General features: G+C 36.4%; 2 protein-coding genes across 3 annotated transcripts in view; one reads left to right on the plus strand and one right to left on the minus strand.

Annotated features, from left to right (window-relative positions):
* MEIOC (meiosis specific with coiled-coil domain) lies at positions 1-16,546 on the plus strand. Its single transcript, XM_049636271.1, has 8 exons — positions 1-248; positions 827-961; positions 4,242-4,399; positions 7,245-7,349; positions 8,264-10,136; positions 10,680-10,814; positions 14,191-14,371; positions 14,793-16,546. The coding sequence occupies exons 1-8, from the start codon at positions 183-185 to the stop codon at positions 15,020-15,022; spliced, it is 2,883 nt and encodes a 960-aa protein (XP_049492228.1). The 5' UTR covers positions 1-182; the 3' UTR covers positions 15,023-16,546.
* Positions 16,514-20,493, minus strand: part of CCDC43 (coiled-coil domain containing 43) — a 12,073-nt gene continuing 8,093 nt past the window's right edge. Inside the window, exons 5-6 of one of the 2 annotated variants that reach the window (XM_049636273.1) lie at positions 20,253-20,341; positions 19,386-19,473 (exon numbers count right to left, since the gene is read on the minus strand). In XM_049636273.1, the coding sequence (XP_049492230.1) occupies positions 20,271-20,341 (71 nt within the window). In that variant the 3' untranslated portion in view covers positions 19,386-19,473; positions 20,253-20,270. Of the gene's footprint in view, positions 19,474-20,252; positions 20,342-20,493 lie in introns of both variants that reach the window. The other variant, XM_049636272.1, reaches the window with a different exon arrangement.

Here is a 20,493-nt window from a genome sequence, read left to right on the forward strand (position 1 = left end):
CCGCCCCTCCCTCCCCACTCCGGTCCCCTCACCCACAGACTGGCTCCAGGCAGCGCCCGGGGCGGCGGCGACAGCGGCGGCAGCGGCGGGGTGCGGGCTGAGGGAGCCGGGCTTCGACGCCCCCCCCCTCACCCCCGTACCCCAGGAGCTGTACCTAGTCCAGGAGGGGCTGGGGGGGCTCCATGGAGGTGAGAGGCGGAGTCACCTGCCCGCCCTCTAGCCCCCCAGGCCTGAGGGAGGGACTTGAGGTAAACGGTGGGGACGGTCAGGGTCCGGGGGCGGTCGAACTTGGAGGATGGCTACGGTGAGGAGAGGCGGAGAGCGGGAGCGTTCCCAGACGCGGTTCTCTGAGGAGTCCGCGGCCGCGCTGGAGAGTGCAGGTCGTCGGGGAGGATCCCCGACGGGACGCCCCGGCCGGTCGAGGCGCCGGTGCGGGCGGGGGGCGCTTCGGTCGGGGCCGGGCTCGGGTTGGGGGGCGCGACGCGGGCTGATAGGACTGGCGGGCCGGGCCGCGATGGCCGCGACGCCGGGGCTACGGCCATCTCCTCCGCGTCGGGCGGCGGCGGCGCTGAGGCGATGGCCGGCGGCGTGGGCCTGTCACGGCCGTCGGGGGCCGCGCCTTTGCGGTCGGCCCGCAGGCGGCCCGAAGGCAGAGAGGGAAGCCCGGGGACAGAGGCGCCGGCCCCGGGATCGGGATCGGTGTCCTCAGAGCGGATTCCGAGTGGAGTGGCGAGAACAACGGCGGTGCCCCAGCCGTCCGTCGTTTCGGTCCTGCCTTTGCACTGCGTGATGCCTCTCCCGCTTCCTCCCTGTCCGTTTCGTGCAGCCCAAGGTAGCGTTCCGTGGAAGCGCGAATCGCTGCTGGAACCTCGGTGCCGACCCCAGCAGCAGGCTAACGGACGTGTTCAATAGCGTGATGCTGACCGGCTCCACGTCCTTCTATGATTGCTACAAATCTCAGGTCCATCCTTTGTTAGAGGATTTTTTTTTTTTTTCTTCCCTAAATCAAACTCGTTTCCCGGAGCCCATTCATATAAGGTGTTGAAATTGCTCCCAAGTTTAGGACCAGAAAGCCAAGAACATTCTGTTTAAAAGCCGGTAATAATTTCAGTACAGAGTCTGCGCAGTTCCATACTTTGCTTTGAAAACAAGATCTTACATTATTCTTGCTTTCATTTTGTCCTCAGAAATGTAAGAAAATCCATACTTAGTAAGACCGTAAAATAGTTGTTGCTGCAACATTTAGTGCAAGTCGGCACAAACATGCCTTTGTTAATTTGAAGGTGAAGTTTTTCTTTACTGCTTTGCTTTCTGGCTTTAACAGGGTCTTGGATTACATGCTACCTTTTACTGCATCTAAAACATTTAGTTTTATTAATCATATTAAACCAGGCTTTGGGTAGTGTAAGTCATTTTCATTTGAAATTATTTATCCAGGACATCAGTGTTGATATTGTTATACTTTGAATTATAACAATAGCCCAAAATAAATAATTTTATTTAATCCTACAACTTTGTACATTACACCTGCTATACAGACTGAGAAGCTGAGGCTCAGCTTGATTCATGTCTTAAGTGACAAAGCCTAAGTGGACCCTAGGTCTTTTTCCTGCCAAGACCAGCATTCCACTGCTCTCCATATTGTTTTCACAGCTACTAAAATTTACGTGAATTTAATTTCAATCAAGTATATTCAGGGTATATAAGTGATACATTTTGCAGTTATCTAAACTGATTATTATGCCAAACCCAAGCATTTGGGAATTTAATTCCCATAAATGTTTAAAACATTCCCATAAATGTTTTAATTTAATTCCCAGATAGTTAAAATATAATTATGTTTTATTTTAGCTGTTTGTTTTATCCTAGAATACGAAATTGAAATCAATCTTATAAACGGATTTATTGCTAATACTCAAATCTTACTTTAAAATGTGAAACAAACTTGAAAGAATACTCCTAAAATGCATTTAGTTTCAAATACTGTGTATCTTGTTTGATATTTTTGATATTACATAATCTGAAAATACTTCTTTTAAGTCACTATCTCAAAAAGATGAACAATTACTTATGTCACTTTGGATGTTTCACACCTAAAAGAGAGTTAAAGTGGGTCTATGATAAAAATTTCAGAACTAAAGGAATAAAATTATGAATGATTCCAAAGATAAAAGCCTTTGCAAAAGTTATTGCTAGCTAAGAAATTCTGGAAAGTAGTTTTTAGTGACACAGCAAAATTATTTCGGTTCCTCAGTTTCCCCAGCTTCAGAATAGTCAGCATTATATGTATATATATGTATATACAAGACAGTTATAACATGTAGTTTTCAAATAGCAGTCATAACCGCAATTTAAACAAATGGTTGTAAAGTATTTGACATTTTTAAAGATTGGTGATTGGAAGATATTATATTAATTTTCATATTTTATTGGTATAGTAAATATTTTGTTGGTATAGTGTTTAAATTTTTTTTTTAATGTTTATTTATTTTTGAGAGAGAGAGACAGGGAGAGACAGCAACAGCGTGAGCAGGGGAGGGGCAGAGAGAGACAGGGAGACACAGAATCCAAAGCAGGTTCCAGGCTCCAAGCTGTCAGCACAGAGCCCAACGTGGGACCCGAACTCACTAACCGTGAGATCATGACCCGAGCCAAAGTCGGATGCTTAACCAACTGAGCCACCCAGGTGCCCCAGAAACTTAGTGTTTAAAGAGTTGTATTTCAATTCTGTCTATGAAGAACAAAAATTTAAGAATACTTTGATCTAATATGTCTTCTCTATGTAAATTTTGTAAAAGCAATTAGAAAATATTTTTATCTAGGATTATATGTCCTCTGTATTTATAAGAAAATACTATTTCTACTGTGTCTAGATATTTATAGTTATTACATCTCAGATTTCATTTGGAGAGTTAAAATATGTGAATGTATACTTTCAGACCTCTTTAAAGAAGCATTTTCAGAATAAAATACATCTAAATAAGTTTAATCTTTATTATTTAAATTCATTCTATTTTAAGTATTTAAAATTATTTTCACTGCATATCAATCCCTCTTGAAAAGAGGCAGTATTTTATTTGTTTATTTGCTTATTTTTGAGAGAGAGAGAGAGAGCATGCATGTGAGCAAGGGAGAGGGGCAGAGGGAAAGAGAGAGAATCTTAACTAGGCTCCAAGCTCAGGGCAGAGCCCATCATGGGCCTTGATCCCACAATTGTGAGATCATGACCTGAGCCAAAATCCAGAGTCAGACGTTTAACCAGGTGAGCCACTCAGATGCCCTAAGAGGCAGTATTTTAAGTGAATAAAATCTTAAAACTCAAACTTTTACCTTACTTACCCAAATTATAGAACCATTCAAAAAAAAGAAAAATGACACCTAGTGAGTGTTGATACTTCGATCTGAGTGAAGAAAGAAGAAAAAGAAAAATGAGCTTGTATTTTTCTTCTAATTGTAGTAATAGCTTTTAAATTTCTGAAGACATAAAATTTTATATATCATCATTTTTATAATATCTCTTAGAAATAGAAACTAGGCTGAAAATTAAAAGATATTCTTTAAAAGTTCCTACAGTAGGAGTAAGAAGGCCTTGAGTTTGGGTTTAGTTTTGTCACCTATCAGCTCAATAACTTGTAGCCTCAGTTTCCTTGTTTTTATAGCACAGTACTCTTGTCACAAGGTTGACTGAATATAATGTTATGTAGAATTTCTTTGCAAATTCCATATGAATAAATGTACATTCACCTTTTTTTCCCCCCACAGATTAGGGGCATTAAGACTGAATTTTGTAAATGATTTCTTGAAAATAACACTGCTAGTGTCTACATAACACTCATCTGTTAAAAAAAATTATAAGTGCAGTAATTGTGGGTATTTCATACCAGGGATAAGCAACAAATACTGATCAAATCTGCTGAGTGCCTGATTTTGTAAACAAAATTTTAGTGGAACATAGCTATGCCCTTTACATATTGTCTATGGTTTGCTTTGGTGCTAGAACAGCAGAGTTGAGAAGTTTTGACAGAGACCTCACCAGCCAGCAAACCCTAAAATATTTATTGTGGCCATTTACAGATAACATTCATGAACCCCTAGTGGAAAGTAAGTTTAAGTGGCTTAGTCTAGATTTTAAGTCTCCCAACTCCTACGCATGTGTTATTTCCTCTCGTATCTCATTATTTCACTAATATTCTGTGTAATTTTGATGTGTTTGATGTGCAAACATGTCTTTAAATTTTCAGAGTGAAGACAGTGTTGACCTAAGGCAGACCTATACTCCACTTTCTTCATCAGCAGAATATTCAAGTTCTATAGATTCTTCACTTTTCTATGCACCATGGTCTACTTATGGAGATGATACTAAACAGCCTTCTAATTCTCAGATCAATGTAAAGAACAGGTAAATTAATAAATCATATTTTTCAGGCTAAATGAAAACTTTTAAAGTTTGATTACATGGGAACCCAGTTGTATTAGCTCTTTATTCCTTACATCAGCATTTTAATGTTATGGCATTACAATATTATGTTTATCAAACTTTTAGAAACCCTACACTGGGCAGTTCTGTGTTGTAATTTTTAGCTCATTACTTTTTGTTTATTCATTAGAGGCAACCCTTAGTGAGTAAATCTTAAGTTCCTCTTTCTAAAGATGACTTATATACATGGGTAATTTTTAGATCTGTTTTTCATCCAATTTAATCTAAATTTTCAGTAATTATTTCCTTCACAAGTGTAGAGCAAGCAGGATTTTATCAAACGTAAGATTGATTGATTGATTGATTGATTTTTGAGAGAGAGAGAGAAGGAGCGAGCAGGGAAGGGGCAGAGAGAGAGGGAGAGAGAATCCCAAGCAGGCTCCATGTTGTCAGCATGGAGCCCAGTGAGGGCCTTGATCTCACAAACTGCAACATCATAACCTGAGATGAAATCAAGAGCATGACGCCCAACCGACTGTGCCACCCAGACCCTTCTAGTTATTTAAAAAAAAATTTTTTAATGTTTTATTTATTTTTGAGACAGGTAGAGACAGAGCATGAACAGGGGAGGGGCAGAGAGAGGGAGACACAGAATCTGAAACAGGCTCCAGGCTCTGAGCTGTCAGCACAGAGCCCGACGCGGGGCTCGAACCCACAGACCACGAGATCATGACCTGAGCCGAAGTCAGCCGCTTAACCGACTGAGCCACCCAGGCGCCCCTCTAGTTATTTTTTAATTCCATTAATATTAGAGGCCTAACTCTGCCAGATCTCTCATACTAGGGATATTACAATTAACACGGCAAATATTATCTCCAACTTTATAGCTCTTACAATAAAGATGATGATGATGATGATGACAACGACGACAGTGACGACTTGCTGGGCACAAGTATAGTGAGGTTTAAAAAGAAGTATAGTATATTATGGGAGCCTGTTGGAAAGAGAAGTCTAAAGGAGTAACATCTACCTTTATTTTAATTATGTATAAGGGAGCAGTTGATAGATGCTGATGCAGCTTTAGTTTAATTGGACAATAATTATTTTTAAAATCTTGTATGTTCTTTTTTTTTTAAGCTTCTTTTTAAACTCTATACCCAACGTGGGTATGCTGTACCAACTGAGCCTGCCAGGCACCCTCCTTAAAAATCTTATTAATTAAAAAATGTTTTTAAAATGTTAAAAATTGGGGTGTCTGGCTGGCTCAGTCAGTGGAGCATGTGACTCTTGATCTTGGGGTCATGAGTTTGAGCCTCATGTTGGGTATAGAGATTACCTTCAAAAAAGTTAAAATTTTGAAAATTTTGGTGAGTTCTGTATAATAGTGATCTTATTAGAAAGACTATATAATATATAATTCTACAAAAATATTTTTTCAGTTGATATATGTTCATTGAAAAAATTCAGACTTTACAGAAATCATAAAAGAAAGTGGAAATTCACCTTAACCCTTAACAGTTCCCAATAACAAGTATTAGTAGTTTAGTATATATTACATTGAATTATTTTAGAGATATACTAATATATTATTATATCAAAAAACTTATCCAATCTTTTTGAAATAACACAATATAGCAGAAAAAGCATTAGACTTGTAGGCAGACCATTTGTTCAGCAGGTGTACAGTATAACAAATCACATACACTTATAAAATACAAGTTTCTTAAGATCTCAAATGATCGTTCTTCAATAGCTGAATGATTACTAATACCTGCCCATCTTATGTTATGAAGATCAATGAACTATTTGAGTATTATGCAAATATAAAGGTATTTTTATTTCTAAGATGTCCTAACACTATGAAATGTTAGAAATAAAGTACGAGAAAATAAGAAGCTATAACTTAAAGCAACATATTACTTCTAGGAACAGATTAGTTGAAATAGATAGGACATTAAATAGACGGGACATTAATAGATAGGCACCAATTTCCCATCTCCTTGTGGTTTTTACATTTTGTATTATTTAGACAGCATTAGTCACAAGGTGGGATTTCAGATACATAGAGCTCCAGTTACTGTAGTAAGGATTTAGGGATAGCCAACAAATCTGTTAGATTTAAGTGACAACTGTAATATTGCTGTGGTATCTAGGATGACCATATCACATTTCACTTTTTAAATCCAACATTTGGTCTAAAGAGTCACAAAAATAGAGTAGCAGATTCGTATGGTTTCCAAATCACAAATGAAAAAACTGAGCAAGTGTTGACGGAATAACGTATAATGGGACCAGATATGCTTTTAGAAGCAGCCGTGGTGCCAAGTGTGTCTAAAACATCGTAAGTCAGAGATTTATATCTTGGAACTTAAAATGAATAGCATGTGTTTGGGAGAAACAAGAGTTAAGCATACATTGCAAACTAGACATAGGATTTGAAATGGAGAAACATGTACCATAGGCACTATGCTAAAGTGGAAAATATTCTTTAAAAAAAAAAAAAGAGTGGGAGGTGCAGAGAGAGAAAGGAGAGAGAGAGAATCACAAGCATGCTCCATACCACCAGCACATAGTCCAACACGGGTCCCAAACCCACTGTAAGATCATAACCCAAGCAGAAATCAAGAGTCAGACGCTCAACTGACTGAGCCACCTAGGCTCCCCTAAAGTGGAAAATGTTGTTGCCTCTTTATTTGAAATGATGGGATAAATTCAATCCAGATATTTTATAGAAAAATAATAGTATAAGAAGTCTGGAAATAGAAATCAATATATTGAATTTCAGTATGAGGAAAATAATTTACATGTGATATTCATTTATTTTTAGGATTCAAACGGAAAGAAATGACTATGGCAGTGAAACAGACTTATATGGACTTGTGTCTAACATTTTGGAAGAACAAGACAAGTCACAGCCTTATTTTGCTGAGGGGTTAGTATATTATATAAGCTACATAGTATATAGTAAGCTTTTAAATTCACACATACTAGATTACTGTATTTATTAGCTTTTATTTTTACTTAATAGGGGATCATCTGACAATAGACATCTTAATTCAAATATTTGTTTCTAGCAGCCTTGACTTTGCTGAGGTACTTGCCATACAATTGGAAGTTTCAGACTTTAATTTGCTATTAAGAACTTTCCTTTGGAAAGTTATTCTTGCATAATTCAGAGCTATTTCCTTTGAGTTCTAAAGTTTGGCGTAAAGAGTACAAATTCCAAAGAGCTTTTATACATCTATCCTAAAGAATAAAACTATCATTGCTGGTATGCAGAAATACGTATGGACTTTGTTCTTATGGTAAAAATTTTTTAAATACACTTTGATTGATTTTTCGGGGATGGAGGCCATATTACCCAAATGTGGTACTTCATAAATAGGGAAATATGCAGCACACATGTAACCAATTAAAATATTTTAATTTTAGTAATAGTTTTATCAAAGTACATCTTTTTCATTTAAAAAAATGTGGTCAACAACATTTTTGTATTCTATTATAACCTAATTAAAGGAAAAACTTATTTTGTTTTCTGCTTACTGTAGATAAACAATTCATGCAAGACCATGTAGTCCCCAGCCTCAGGCCTCAGTTGATGCCTCTTGGGAAAGTATACTGAAGACATATCAAGATAAAAATGCATATTAATGTAGTATGTGGCACATTTCAAGTGATAGAAAATTATTTGGATGTAATGGTAATTTATAAGGCAAGGTTAGAAAGGATTAGATAATGGGGAAGTGAGGCAATATAAATGTTTTGAGAACCTGTTCTACCTTCTCCACTGAGAAAATAAAGTCATTTAAAATCTGAGTTGTAATTAAATATATTTACTTGTTCTAGGACCTGCTCCTCCAATTTAAAGTCAGTTTGGCCAGTGAACACAAGCAGATTTGCAGATCACCATGACCTCTTAACAGAAACCAAAAGGCCAATAGATACAGCCATCTCTCAGCAAGCTTTTTATAGTGGTGAATCTGTGTCAGCAGTGGAAAAGCAATACCTGCATAATAGTAATCTAACACCACAGCAAAAAATAGATGAACTTTATCATGGATTTACTGGGTTAGACCTTGAAGAACAATGGATGTACCCCTCACGAAGTGATCATTCTAATTGTTACAATATCCAGACAAATGATACAGCTAAGACAACATTCCAAGATTTTCCATTTATCAAAAACTGTTTTACATCACAGACTGGTCTGTCTGACATCATGAAAGAATCAGGAATTGATACTTACTCTTATGGAAGAGAGAAAATATGTGCTAAAGGTCTTGAAGCACCATTACAGCAAAAAAGGGCAGAGATGTTTCTTTCTCAATTTAATAGATACAGCGAAAACACAGATTATTGTAGATACCCAGAATATGTTCATCCTAATAAGGTTAAGCTTAATAAGTGTTCAAATTTTAATGTCCAGGATAGTAAAAAATTAGCCAATGGCACACCTGAAATACCAACTGTAGAAGCAGACACATACACAAAGTTATTTCAGGTTAAACCAGCAAATCAGAAAAAAATGGAAGAGACAATAGCTGACCAGCAGAATTTCACATTTCCAAAAACCACACCACATCTGACAGAAAAACAGTTGGCAAATGAGGCAGCTTTCACTGCTGATTTTGGCTTAAAATCAGAATATGGACTAAAACCTCATGCGGGTTGTCCAGCTAATAATGATTTTGCTAATGTCACAGAAAAACAACAGTTTACTAAACCTGACCCCTCAAATTCTGAGTATTTTAAATCTGTGAATTTATTATCAAACTCAGCAACACCTTCAGGAGGTATCAGCTTAAACAGACCAACCTGGATGAATGTCCAAACAAAAAATAACACTCCTATTCCTTATCGAAATCAAGGTAACTTGATGAAATTAAATAGTCACTTAAGTGTAGCTTCTAAAGGTTCTAACCATTCTTCAGATTTCCCCCAACTATCATCCACAAATTTAACCCCAAATAGCAGTTTATTTCAGAAGTATTGCCAAGAAAATCCTTCAGCATTTTCTAGTTTTGATTTCAGTTACAATGGTGCAGAAAGAATTCAATCTGTCAATCACATGGAAGGACTGACAAAGACTGGAGAAGAAAATCTCTTTGAATCAGTTACTGATAAAAAAATAAAGCAGCCAAATGGATTTTGTGATAACTATGCAACTCAGCAGTATGGGATCATTGAAAATGTAAACAAACATAATTTTCAAGCTAAGTCTCAGAGTGGACATTATGATGCTGAGGAAGGTCCAAAGCACTTAGATGGCTTATCTCAAAATACGTATCAAGATCTGTTGGAGTCACAGGGTCATTTTAATAGCCACAGACAGGGAAGTGGAGACAACAATATTAATAGCCGTGTGAATCGCACACAGGCATCATGCTTTTCTAATAATTATATGATGGGAGATTTAAGGCATAATCAGAGTTTTCAACAAGTTGGTTCAAATGGGTTTCCCCTAAGATCCACTCACCCATTTGGCCATTCAGTTGTTCCACTGTTGGATTCTTACGATATGTTTTCTTACGATGACTTAAGCCATTTGTACCCTTATTTTAATGATATGATGTATGGTGATAATTCGTTTTCTGGTTTCGTGCCAACTTTTGGATTTCAAAGACCAATTAAAACCCGTAGTGGACCAGCCAGTGAACTTCATATTCGACTAGAAGAGTGCTATGAACAATGGAGAGCATTAGAAAAGGAGAGAAAAAAGGTAATACAAATCTATCCATTTAGGAGTAACTTGGGATGTTCTCTCTGCCTATCTTCATTTTGTTAGTGTAGTTCAAGAGTACTTGGCCTTATTTCTAAGCTGAATTCTTCCATAATGTACAGTATTTAAGTCCATGACTATAAGGAATTAGCTGACATAACTAAAAAAATGTGAGGCTTAAAAAATTGTTATTTATATAAAGTTGGGGGTTTTTTGCCTGTGAAGTAGACTTTTTCCTTAATGAGCCAAAAGTTTACTACTTTTGGGGCTCCTGGCTGGCTTTGTTGGAAGAGCATGTGACTCTTGATATCAGAGTTTTATAAGTTCAAGTCCCACATGAGGTGCAGGGAGACTTGCAGGTATTTTATATGCATTAAATATAGAAAATACAGTGGTGTTGTGGTTTGCATTTGTTCTGTTTGATACTGAAACAATTTTAAAGTAGTCATTTTCAATTTATTTATTAGACCTATGAGAAATGTCACTCATAACTGAATCATATTTAGAAAACTCAGCATCTAAAAATTATATAATTTTTTACAGACTGAATTGGCCCTGGCCAAGAATTACCCAGGAAAAAAAGTATCCAGTACTAACAACACTCCAATTCCAAGGCTGACCTCCAACCCATCTCGAGTTGATCGCTTAATTGTGGACGAACTTCGAGAACAAGCCAGAGTAAGCTGTAAAAACATCCAATGATGGATTATTTCATTGCTTGATAAAATTTTAAAACATTTCAGCAAGTCAGAGTTCTGAATGATTTTTAAATCACATTTATGCATAATTCTCTGAAATAATTATCTTTTCCATGCTTGGTCCTACAACTATGATTAATAGTCAGGAAAGGAGAAATAGCACCCCCTCAATCCTTTAAAAAATTTTTTTAACGTTTATTTATTTTTGAGACAGAGAGACATAGCATGAATGGGGGAAAGTCAGAGAGAGAGAGGGAGACACAGAATCTGAAACAGGCTCCAGGCTCTGAGCTGTCAGCACAGAGCCCCACACGGGGCTCGAACTCACGGAGTGCGAGATCATGACCTGAGCAGAAGTTGGACGCTTAATCAACTGAGCCACCCAGGCACCCCTCAATCCTTTAAAAAGTAGGTTTAGTAGGTGCACCTGGGTGGCTCAGTTGATTAAGGGTTCAACTCTTGATTTCCCCTTAGGTCATGATCTCACAGTTCATGGGATCAAGCCACGCATCAGGCTCTGCACTGACAGCATGGAGCCTGCTTGGGATTCTCTCTCTGCTTTCTCTGCTCTCTCTCTCTCTCTCTCTCAAAATAAAAAAATGAACATTAAAAAAAAGTAGGTTTAGGAATTTAAATGGTTTCTCTTTAAGAAATCTATATCAGCAATACAGCCAACTCTCAACAGAATTTTAAAGCAAAAATAATTTTGAATATTATTTATAAAGTCCCATTTCTCTAACAAAACAAAACCAAAAAAAAACCCCATTTGTTTTCTAGCTAGATGAGCAAGCTGTATTTGCATTATACAAAATGGGACATTAACAGGGAATTACTGTTTTCTTAACCCTGCACACTTGAGTTATTCAACAAACATTAAGTGTATCCAACAATGTATTAAATACTGATAAACTGAAAAAATACTGAAGAATGTAGGTATGCATAAATTTATAAAATAGCTTTGTTTTAGAAAAGTAGTATATCACTTCAAATGTAAAGAATCCTGACGTTAGGTCATTTTCTAATTTAACAAATGATTATTTCTATTACCTCCTTTGAAATTTCAGAATTTTCTAGAATTTAATACAGTAGGGTAAAGTTTTTCTTTTTTGACCTTCCTCTTTTAAAAACTTACACTGTTTTTCAAATATGATAAAAGATTCCTGGGAGGGGCGCCTGGCTGGCTTAGTTGGAGGAGCATTTGACTCTTGATCTGAAATTCATAGGTTTGAGCCCCACACTGAGCATAGACATTACTTAAAAAAAAACAAAAACAAAAACAAATTCCTGGGAAAAAGCACACAGTGAAGACAGCTTGCTTCTATGATTGAATAAAAGCCATTTTAGGAACCAGAAAAATCAACATAGCAGAGTCTGTTTTATTGAACATCAGTTCCATCTACTTTGCTGTCTTTAAAATATAGATATGAATTACTTCAATGGAAAAGAGTGATTTTTACCTAGCTTTCAGTTGGTCGGTTGAAATTCTTTTATCAAATTTGTAAATTCTTACAATGGATTTATCAGTATTATAGTCAGATACCAACATGGGTTACAGCCAGATGTTAATAAAAACTTCAATCTTTTATTACTTTTTCTTAAAACCATTCCAAGTTAGGGGTGCCTGGGTGGCTTGGTCGGTTAAGCGTCTGACTTCGGCTCAGGTCATGATCTCACGGTCCGTGAGTTCGAGCCCTGTGTCGGGCTCTGTGCTGACAGCTCAGAGCCTGGAGCCTGTTTCAGATTCTGTGTCTCCCTCTCTCTCTGCCCCTCCCCTCTTCATGCTCTGTCTCTGTCTCAAAAATAGATAAACGTTAAAAAAAAATTTTTTTTTAAATAAAAAAAAACCATTCCAAGTTAAAAGTCCTTTTTCTCAGCAACGCATTTCTAGGCAATTAATCAAGGAATTGCAAACTTTAAATAAACTTTTTCAGCTTTGCTTATGCTTCACATTAATTTAGGTTATGTTTATAGCTGTTTTTATCTATATTTAGCAACATTAGGGGCACCTGCATGGCTCATTCGGTTAAGCATCCGACTTTGGTTCAGGTCATGATCTCATAGTCCGTGAGTTTGAGCCCCGTGTCGGGCTCTGTGCTGAAAGCTCAGAACTTGGAACCTGCTTTGGATCCTGGGTCTTCCTCTTTCTCTGCCCCTCCCCTCCCCTGCTCATGCTCTCTCTCTCTCAAAAATAAATAAACATTAAAAAAAAATTTTTTTATATTTAGCAACATTAGACCGATGATCACAAAGGGCAAAAATATTTTTACATGTACTATTTTCTGGTTTGCAGGTTTTATACAATTCTGAAAAGAACCACCTTTTTTATTAAAAATCACCTGTGCAAATTTCTTTACACTTACCATTTATTTAAATGATTCTTATTTTAAAAATACATAGTTAGAAAAAAATGTGTAATTAGTAGCTCACTGGAGTTTTTCTATGTGATTTTTCCTTTTTTTTCTTTTGTTGTTTTGTTTCCTCCTCAAAGATCCTGGTGGGTTCTGTAATTGGGAGGAAAATATTTAATAACTGTGTACTTATGTTTTCTCCATAGACCCAAAGTGGCATTACTCCACAGAAACTTGAAATGAGCATGAGGTTAGAGGCATTCATTCAGGTGCCATTAGTTTCTTCATTGAGAGATATTTTTCTCCTCTCCCCAGTCACTGAACACCAGTCACTGAACACAGAAGGTCTTCTGTGAATTTTAAATCATTTAGTTCCCAAAGGCAATGACTATATTTATTTGATGTTCAAATCCTAATTATTGAAAAAGTTCTCTTTCCATACACCTTTCAAGTTTAGAATTTGAGATATAGGTATATGCAACTATGAATTGTACTCCCCTTACTGATCCTACTGGATTAGGGATTCCTTAAAACTACCACTAGTATGATCTGAATATTTCTGATTTTCAAAAGGAGGATATTGAAAGCCCAGAAAGGACTTGCCAAAGTCAGGATTAATCAGTCTAGGACTTCTCCCTTTTTAGCTCAATGTTTTTCCCTTTAGATTACACTACCTCCTAAAAATGTTTTATTTGCAGGCTGTTCTCTTATTTGCCAAAAACAATATTAGATCTTAAATTTACACACCCTGTCAGTGACATGGAAATGTTTAAATTTTGATTTTTTAACTGTTTATTCCCAGTAACTGATTACCGAAACAAGTAGGTACAAAAGACTGCCTTAACATCTTTATTTTCCCCAGCATGGTGTCAGTACACAGTAGGCATTCAAGTATTTATTTGACGAATATTACTGCTCTCATCTCTATTCTACTTCATTGAAAATTTGTTCTTAAAGACAGAGCAATGTGGTTACATGCCTTATCAAAATTTAAAATGTTTCCCTTAGGTTGTGACTCTACTAGGCAAAATGGAACGTCTTCGAAGCTCTCCCCTTCATGCCAATATCTCTACTGCTCTTGATAGACACTTGGAGTCCATTCACATTGTACAGTCACGTAGAAAGGATGAAATTGTTAATGCTTCAAATCGGCAAAGGCAAGGAGTTCCTAGATGCCAAGATGACAGAGGTATAAGTGTTAATGCGTATTCTGTTGATAAGGCAGTGAGATAATTTGAATGTTGTTAAAATCAGATTCTGAGTTTAAAGGTTGGATTTCCAAAATTTACACTTAGCTAAAGGTAAATTGGTAAATCATGCCCACATAATTTACTCCATAAGTACTTCGGTCAGTTTTGTTAATTTTACCCATTTAATTACAACTCTCAAAGTCTGTGTTCTCCCCAAAGCATAGTCATTGTCACACAAGTCAGAAACAGTATCAACACTTTTTGATATTAAGTCAAATAGTTAACTCAGTCAATAGCCACCTATCTCTTATGAAAATAATAATGTTTGATCATTTAATAGCACAGCATTGGGCTTTTTAAGAGTTAAAGGATACATAAAAGGCATCTAATATGAACTGACACTGAGTGTTTTCTTTACAGATGTTTTTGCCCTTGCTTCAGCAATTAAAGAGATGTGTGTGGCTACTCGGAAAGCACGCACTACCCTGTGGTGTGCACTTCAGATGACCTTGCCAAAAACAGCCAGTACAGCTGGCCAAACAGATGTGGAAAAGGCTTTACAAGATACAGTAAACTGTGAAGATAAAGTCCATGAAAACATAAATAATAGCAATCCAATGAACCAGAGAGGTGAAGCAAACAAACATTAAGGAAATGCCAGCAGAAGAGTAAAAAGCTGATAAGTAAATGTATCAAGACATGCTAAAAAATTTTAATGAACTTGTCAAACTTGAAAACTTCAGTACATTAATTTTCTTCCAGATTTAAAGTTAGTACCTTAATGAAGTTTAACTTCTATTCAAAAATCTTCTATTTGGAATGGATCAGATACCATAGTTTAAGGTGAACTCAGAAAGTTGACTACTCTAGGGAGTTCTGAGTAGTCACAGATAACAAGTTTAAGTTAATTAAATATTTCCTAACAGCTAAACTATTGCTTAAGCCCATTTGCAGTGCAGGTAAATGCAAATGTGAAATTGTTCTAGAAGATAAGTTTCATTTAGGTCTGCCTTAGTAAGTATAATTCCAAATAATGAATCTAAGTGACTGTAACCCAATTATGGCTACAGTCTAGTAACCAAGACAAGTTTTGATTGTGATATAACTGTGTTTTCCTTACAAAACTGGATAATACCTAGGAAACCAAGGAAAACAAGGATGAACCCAATATTCATGTAGAAATTTAATATTTAAAAATACTACCATATTTATAAATTTGAAATCTTAGTGCCTGCGTATATGGAGGGAAATGCATCTGATTCTCCTAAATTAGTGATAAAAGTGCCAGTGTAAAAACCATGCAAGTTACTGAATATAAAACCTGTTCAAATCATTTGTGTATATTCTTTAAAATTTAATTATACTATCAATTATTAAATATTTCCAGTTTTAAAGTATTTAAATTGAATCAAAAACAAAACATTTCCTTTATCTGGATCTTTTAGACTTGATGCACAGTAACTAAAATAATGACTATTGTTTTAATACCCCTATGAGGTAATAATACCCTTATGAGCATTTTATGAGGGTATCACGAAGTTCTAAAATATACTTTTTTAAGGTTAATCTTTAGTTTAGTTTGCAATTGGTTAGTGTATATTTTGTGTAGTTGTGTTCATTAGTTAGCTTCTGTATTTTTTTAAAAGAGCTCTTGAAAGCTTGGCTTTTTCTGTTTCTCATCACTTAATATCTTTGTATGAAACCCAAGTAATTTATTCATTAATATGAAATGTTGGTATTATGTGACTCAGAAGATCTTGGGTTTTAACATTTCTAGCATGAGTTAAACTATAATATAATGTACTGATGAAATTTAATTGAACTATCCTTGACTGGAAACACTGATGTTTTAAATGGTGTTTTTCCTAGTTTTAGAAATCCTGGTATTAAAGAGTGTAATCACACCACATAAATTTTCTTTAGATGATGTGCGGAAGAAACTGATTGAGAATGCAGGAGTAACTGTAGGGAGAAACATTTTGATCACTGATATGCTTTAGAACTACCCAAATGAATTACATTGAGGGTAGTCAAATAAAATAGATCACCCCACCACAGTCACTGCATGGAAAGTGGTTAAGTTTGACATAAGACATGTTGGATGTTATGAAAACAAATACTGTACTGAATTTAGTCTCTCAGGAAAAAATTAATAAATTACTTTGTTGAAAATATTTGGTTTCATTTTTTTACATCTCTGTATTAGTTTCTAACCTTAAGTATCACAAAGGTCATAAAACCAGTCAAATTTCATTTCACTGATAAGAACTGGAGCCGAGTTTTATATTTCATCAACAAGAATATTGGTAGACAAAGCAATGCCATTCAGATATCCTTGCATTGAACCTCCCCTCCTTCAAAGATGAAATTTTTGCTTTGCCTTTATACTAATCCAGGCAAACCAAAATAAAAATTCTGGATAAGTTTTTACATGACCGTTGTCAGAAATGAAACACTAGTCTATTCATAAAAACCAAACAAAAATTATTTGAAATTTTGTTAATCACATCACCCTGCAGATAATTCTCAAATTAGTTGGTTATCCCCTTCTATAGGTATACTCTCTAATGGATGGTTCTTATATACTGTACTTCTGAATAACAATCTATAAGAACAAAAAATTAACATCACACATAATCTGTAATGAAACTGATGTTCCCATTATTTCTCATCCAAAAGAATTTGATGTACTCCATTTTTTTTAATAGACAAAGCAATTTATATAAAAGTGGTTGAAAATTACCTTGAATTATATCAGTGTCCTTCCACTTGAACCATCCGCTACTTTATAAAGTTTTAGAGGGTTGGGAATTAATGTTATGACTGAAATTCTGATTTTGGCTTAAAATGTCAATCACACTATAAAAGATACAGTTGTTTAAAATTTGCCCTTTGCAATATTGAACATTTTAGACATAAAGGATTTCTCAGCACCTGAATTAAGTGGATAACCTTACTCCAAGTCTAAGAAGCTGATCCTTTTTTCTTACTTAAACATTAGCTCAGGATATACCTAACTGTAGAATACGTAATAGAAACTACATAATTGCAAGTACTCTTCAGGGATTCATGGATATAACCTGACTCTGCTGCAGAGACCAAGATCAAAGTGAGAATAAACCAAAAATCCAAAATAAGGGTTAATAAAGGTGGCTCCCTCATACCCTATCTGTAGCCACAGCCTATTGCTGCTGCCACAGAGGACTAAGACTCCCAAAGTACTTCCAAGGCTTTCAAAGTCAATTTACTGACTTACAAAAAAAACACAGTAATCTTTCTGATCTCCTAATACCTAACCTCACAGAAAAGAAAACTGAGGCAGAGAATTCGATTCTAGGAAAAGGTTCTACTATTAAAAGAGCATATTGGACTAAACAAAATAAAATACAGAGCAAAATTCATCACATTCCTAAGTGACTATTCACACAATTCATTTCCATGGATAGCTGGAAGGAATCAGGATAAATCAGAAAACAGTGATTTAAATAGTTTATTTTTTTAAAAGGTGGTTACTTTTTTAAAATGCAATGCCACGCTTATAGGAGTGTATAGAGGTGACATATCTTTTCCTTAACCATGCTTCTTTTTACCTGCTGCACAAAGGTAAAAATTTTTGTTAACCTCATAGTTAATAGTACAAAACAGAGGTCAGCAAACATTTTCTCTGAAGGACCAGACAGTAAATATTTTAGGCTTCACAGGCCTAAAGTTTTATCACATGTTTCTTCTTTTACAACACTTTAAGAATGCAATATTCACTGTTGACCCGCATTATATAAAAACAGACTGGGCCAAATTTGCTTGTCTGCAGTAGTTTGCCAACCTCAGGTATAAAATACCTACTTTCTGTCTTGTCAGGGAGATGCCTCCCTTCAGGCTTCTTGACAGTCCGCTGCCTGAAGTAGAGAAAGGCCGTATTTACAACTGAATGTGGCTTGTGACCAAAGTAGAAACAGAGTTCCCGCTCACTTTTGACTCTCCTGGTTTCTCCATTCATTCAATAAATTTGTTGAGCACCCACAATGTGCACTCCTAAATATCTTTGTGTTCGCAGAGATTTCCAGTGTTTGTTCCTTAAACGCATGGTTCCTGCAGTTTCTCTCAACCTGTAATTATCAGGTCTTTATACTCATGTTTTAGGGCACATCAGGATTAAAATCTCTACTAGTGCTCAAGAGGACACATGATTATAAAAAATGAATCTAGCTAACAATGATCTCCTTCCACCCAATACACATCCTTCTTCAAAACTGCAGCCTTGATGAGGAAAAAAATATGTGACTATCTACACTTAAAAAGATACTTCTTCTCCTCCCATAAGCTGAAACTTAAAAATAATTGTTTTCCCCTCAAATCTAGAACATCCACCACATAATTTCTTCCATTTTCATAGGTCATTGCCATGTTAACATAATATCTAGACCCAGGTAGGGCTCTTCATTAGTTTCCTATTTCATCCATAAAACAATACATTTAGGGGTAAATAGTACTTTCAAAGTACTTTATGCTCCCACATTTCATCTCGGGAAGGGAGTGGTCATGATTCTGCTCCTTTAGGATGAAAACTGTAACTGTCAGCTTTCTGAATATTTCTGTTATCGATCCTAGGTAAGGGAAGACTTTTTAAGTAGCCAAAAGGAGCCAGAACTTCAAGATTAAAATATAAAAGTTGCCGCCATTCCAGATCTTTGGTACAGACATCAACTACAATAATCTGATTACCCACACCACACAGACATGGCACATTTTGTAATTAGAAGTGTTTGTGATTTTCCTTTTGACCATGTAAACAAAAGGGACATGCCTTGGGAAACCACTCTGCAATGTTCTCTCATTTCTCTTAAATACACATGTGCACAATCAGCTCTCCCTTTGATCAAGTCCATGAGGAGAAAGAACAGAGTGGACCAAGGTTATCGCTTCCGCTCCCCTCTTTGTGTCCTTTTCTTTTCCTTTTCCTTGCGCTCCTGCTTGGCTAGTTTGTCCCTCTCCCTCTGCAGCTTGTCCTGTTCCTTCTTCCTTTGGGACTCATCCCGAAGTGAGTCTCGTTCCAGTTTTCGGGCATTGAGGACATCTTCCACATTGGTGTTTCGGAACAGAGCTACAGATGAGTTAAGGGATTAGGGTACAGGTCACACAGGTCTCAACGACTGCTCTTTCCTTATTCTTGCTGTCCTCCCTCTACATGTTCCTAATCTCTACAAGAAAATTCCTTAGGATAATTTCTCTTTGGTCTAATGGGAAATCCTGAAACTACCATTACAAACGTTTAAAATTAATCCTCAGAATAAAAACCTCAGACTTATCTAAATTTAAATGTTAAAATATTTTATGAAAATGAAATTTCATTCCAGAATAAGCACTTAGATCATGGCAGACTATTGTTGAAGTATCTAGGCTACTTTCAGTCAACAAGAATATCAATGTAACTGGCAAAATTTTTATGTACTTGGCACTATTAAAAATGGCTGGCTCAGTCAGTTAAGCATCTGACTTCGGCTCAGGTCATGATCTCGTGGTTTGTGGTTTGAGCCCCACATCAGGCTCTGTGCTGACAGCTCGGAGCCAGGAGCCTGCTTCGGATTCTGTGTCTCCCTCTCTCTCTCCCCCTCCCCCACTCATGCTCTATCTCTGTCTCTCCCTCTTTCTAAAATTAATAAACATTGAAAAAAAATGCTTGAAAAGAGGTAAATAAGTTGTTTAACCTTACTAAACTTTATCAATTTGCTTTTTTCCCTACACCACTGAAGCTTAAGCAAAAACTATGTCCTAATAACCACAAACTCTGAATTTATAGAAGATACAAAATAAGTTTAACCAGTTAGAAAATACCTAGCCAAAAACTTTACCCCTCATTTCTTAGGACTTTAAGAATACAACCTGGGGTGGCTGGCTGGCTCAGTCGGAAGAGCGTTTGACTCTTGATCTCAGGATTGTGGGTTCAAAACCCATGCTGAGTGTAGAGATTACTAAAACAAACAAAAACAAAAAACAAAAAACAAAAAGCTTAAAAAAAGAACAAAACCCCTGTTACTACCAAACAAGCTCCTTCCTACTCTTAAAACATAACTTTTATTGCTTTAGTGCTTTAAAATAAGTCAGTCTTCCTCTTCTGTGATAA

Source organism: Panthera uncia, chromosome E1, assembly GCF_023721935.1.
Source record: "Panthera uncia isolate 11264 chromosome E1, Puncia_PCG_1.0, whole genome shotgun sequence".
NCBI lineage: Eukaryota > Metazoa > Chordata > Mammalia > Carnivora > Felidae > Panthera > Panthera uncia.

Coding starts and splice junctions, on each gene's coding strand:
- MEIOC (XM_049636271.1), top strand. CDS start 183: ATGGAGGTGAGAGGCGGAGTCACCTGCCCGCCCTCTAGCCCCCCAGGC. Junction 4,400..7,244: donor CAGATCAATGTAAAGAACAG/GTAAATTAATAA, acceptor ATTTATTTTTAG/GATTCAAACGGAAAGAAATG. Junction 14,372..14,792: donor TAGATGCCAAGATGACAGAG/GTATAAGTGTTA, acceptor TTTTCTTTACAG/ATGTTTTTGCCCTTGCTTCA.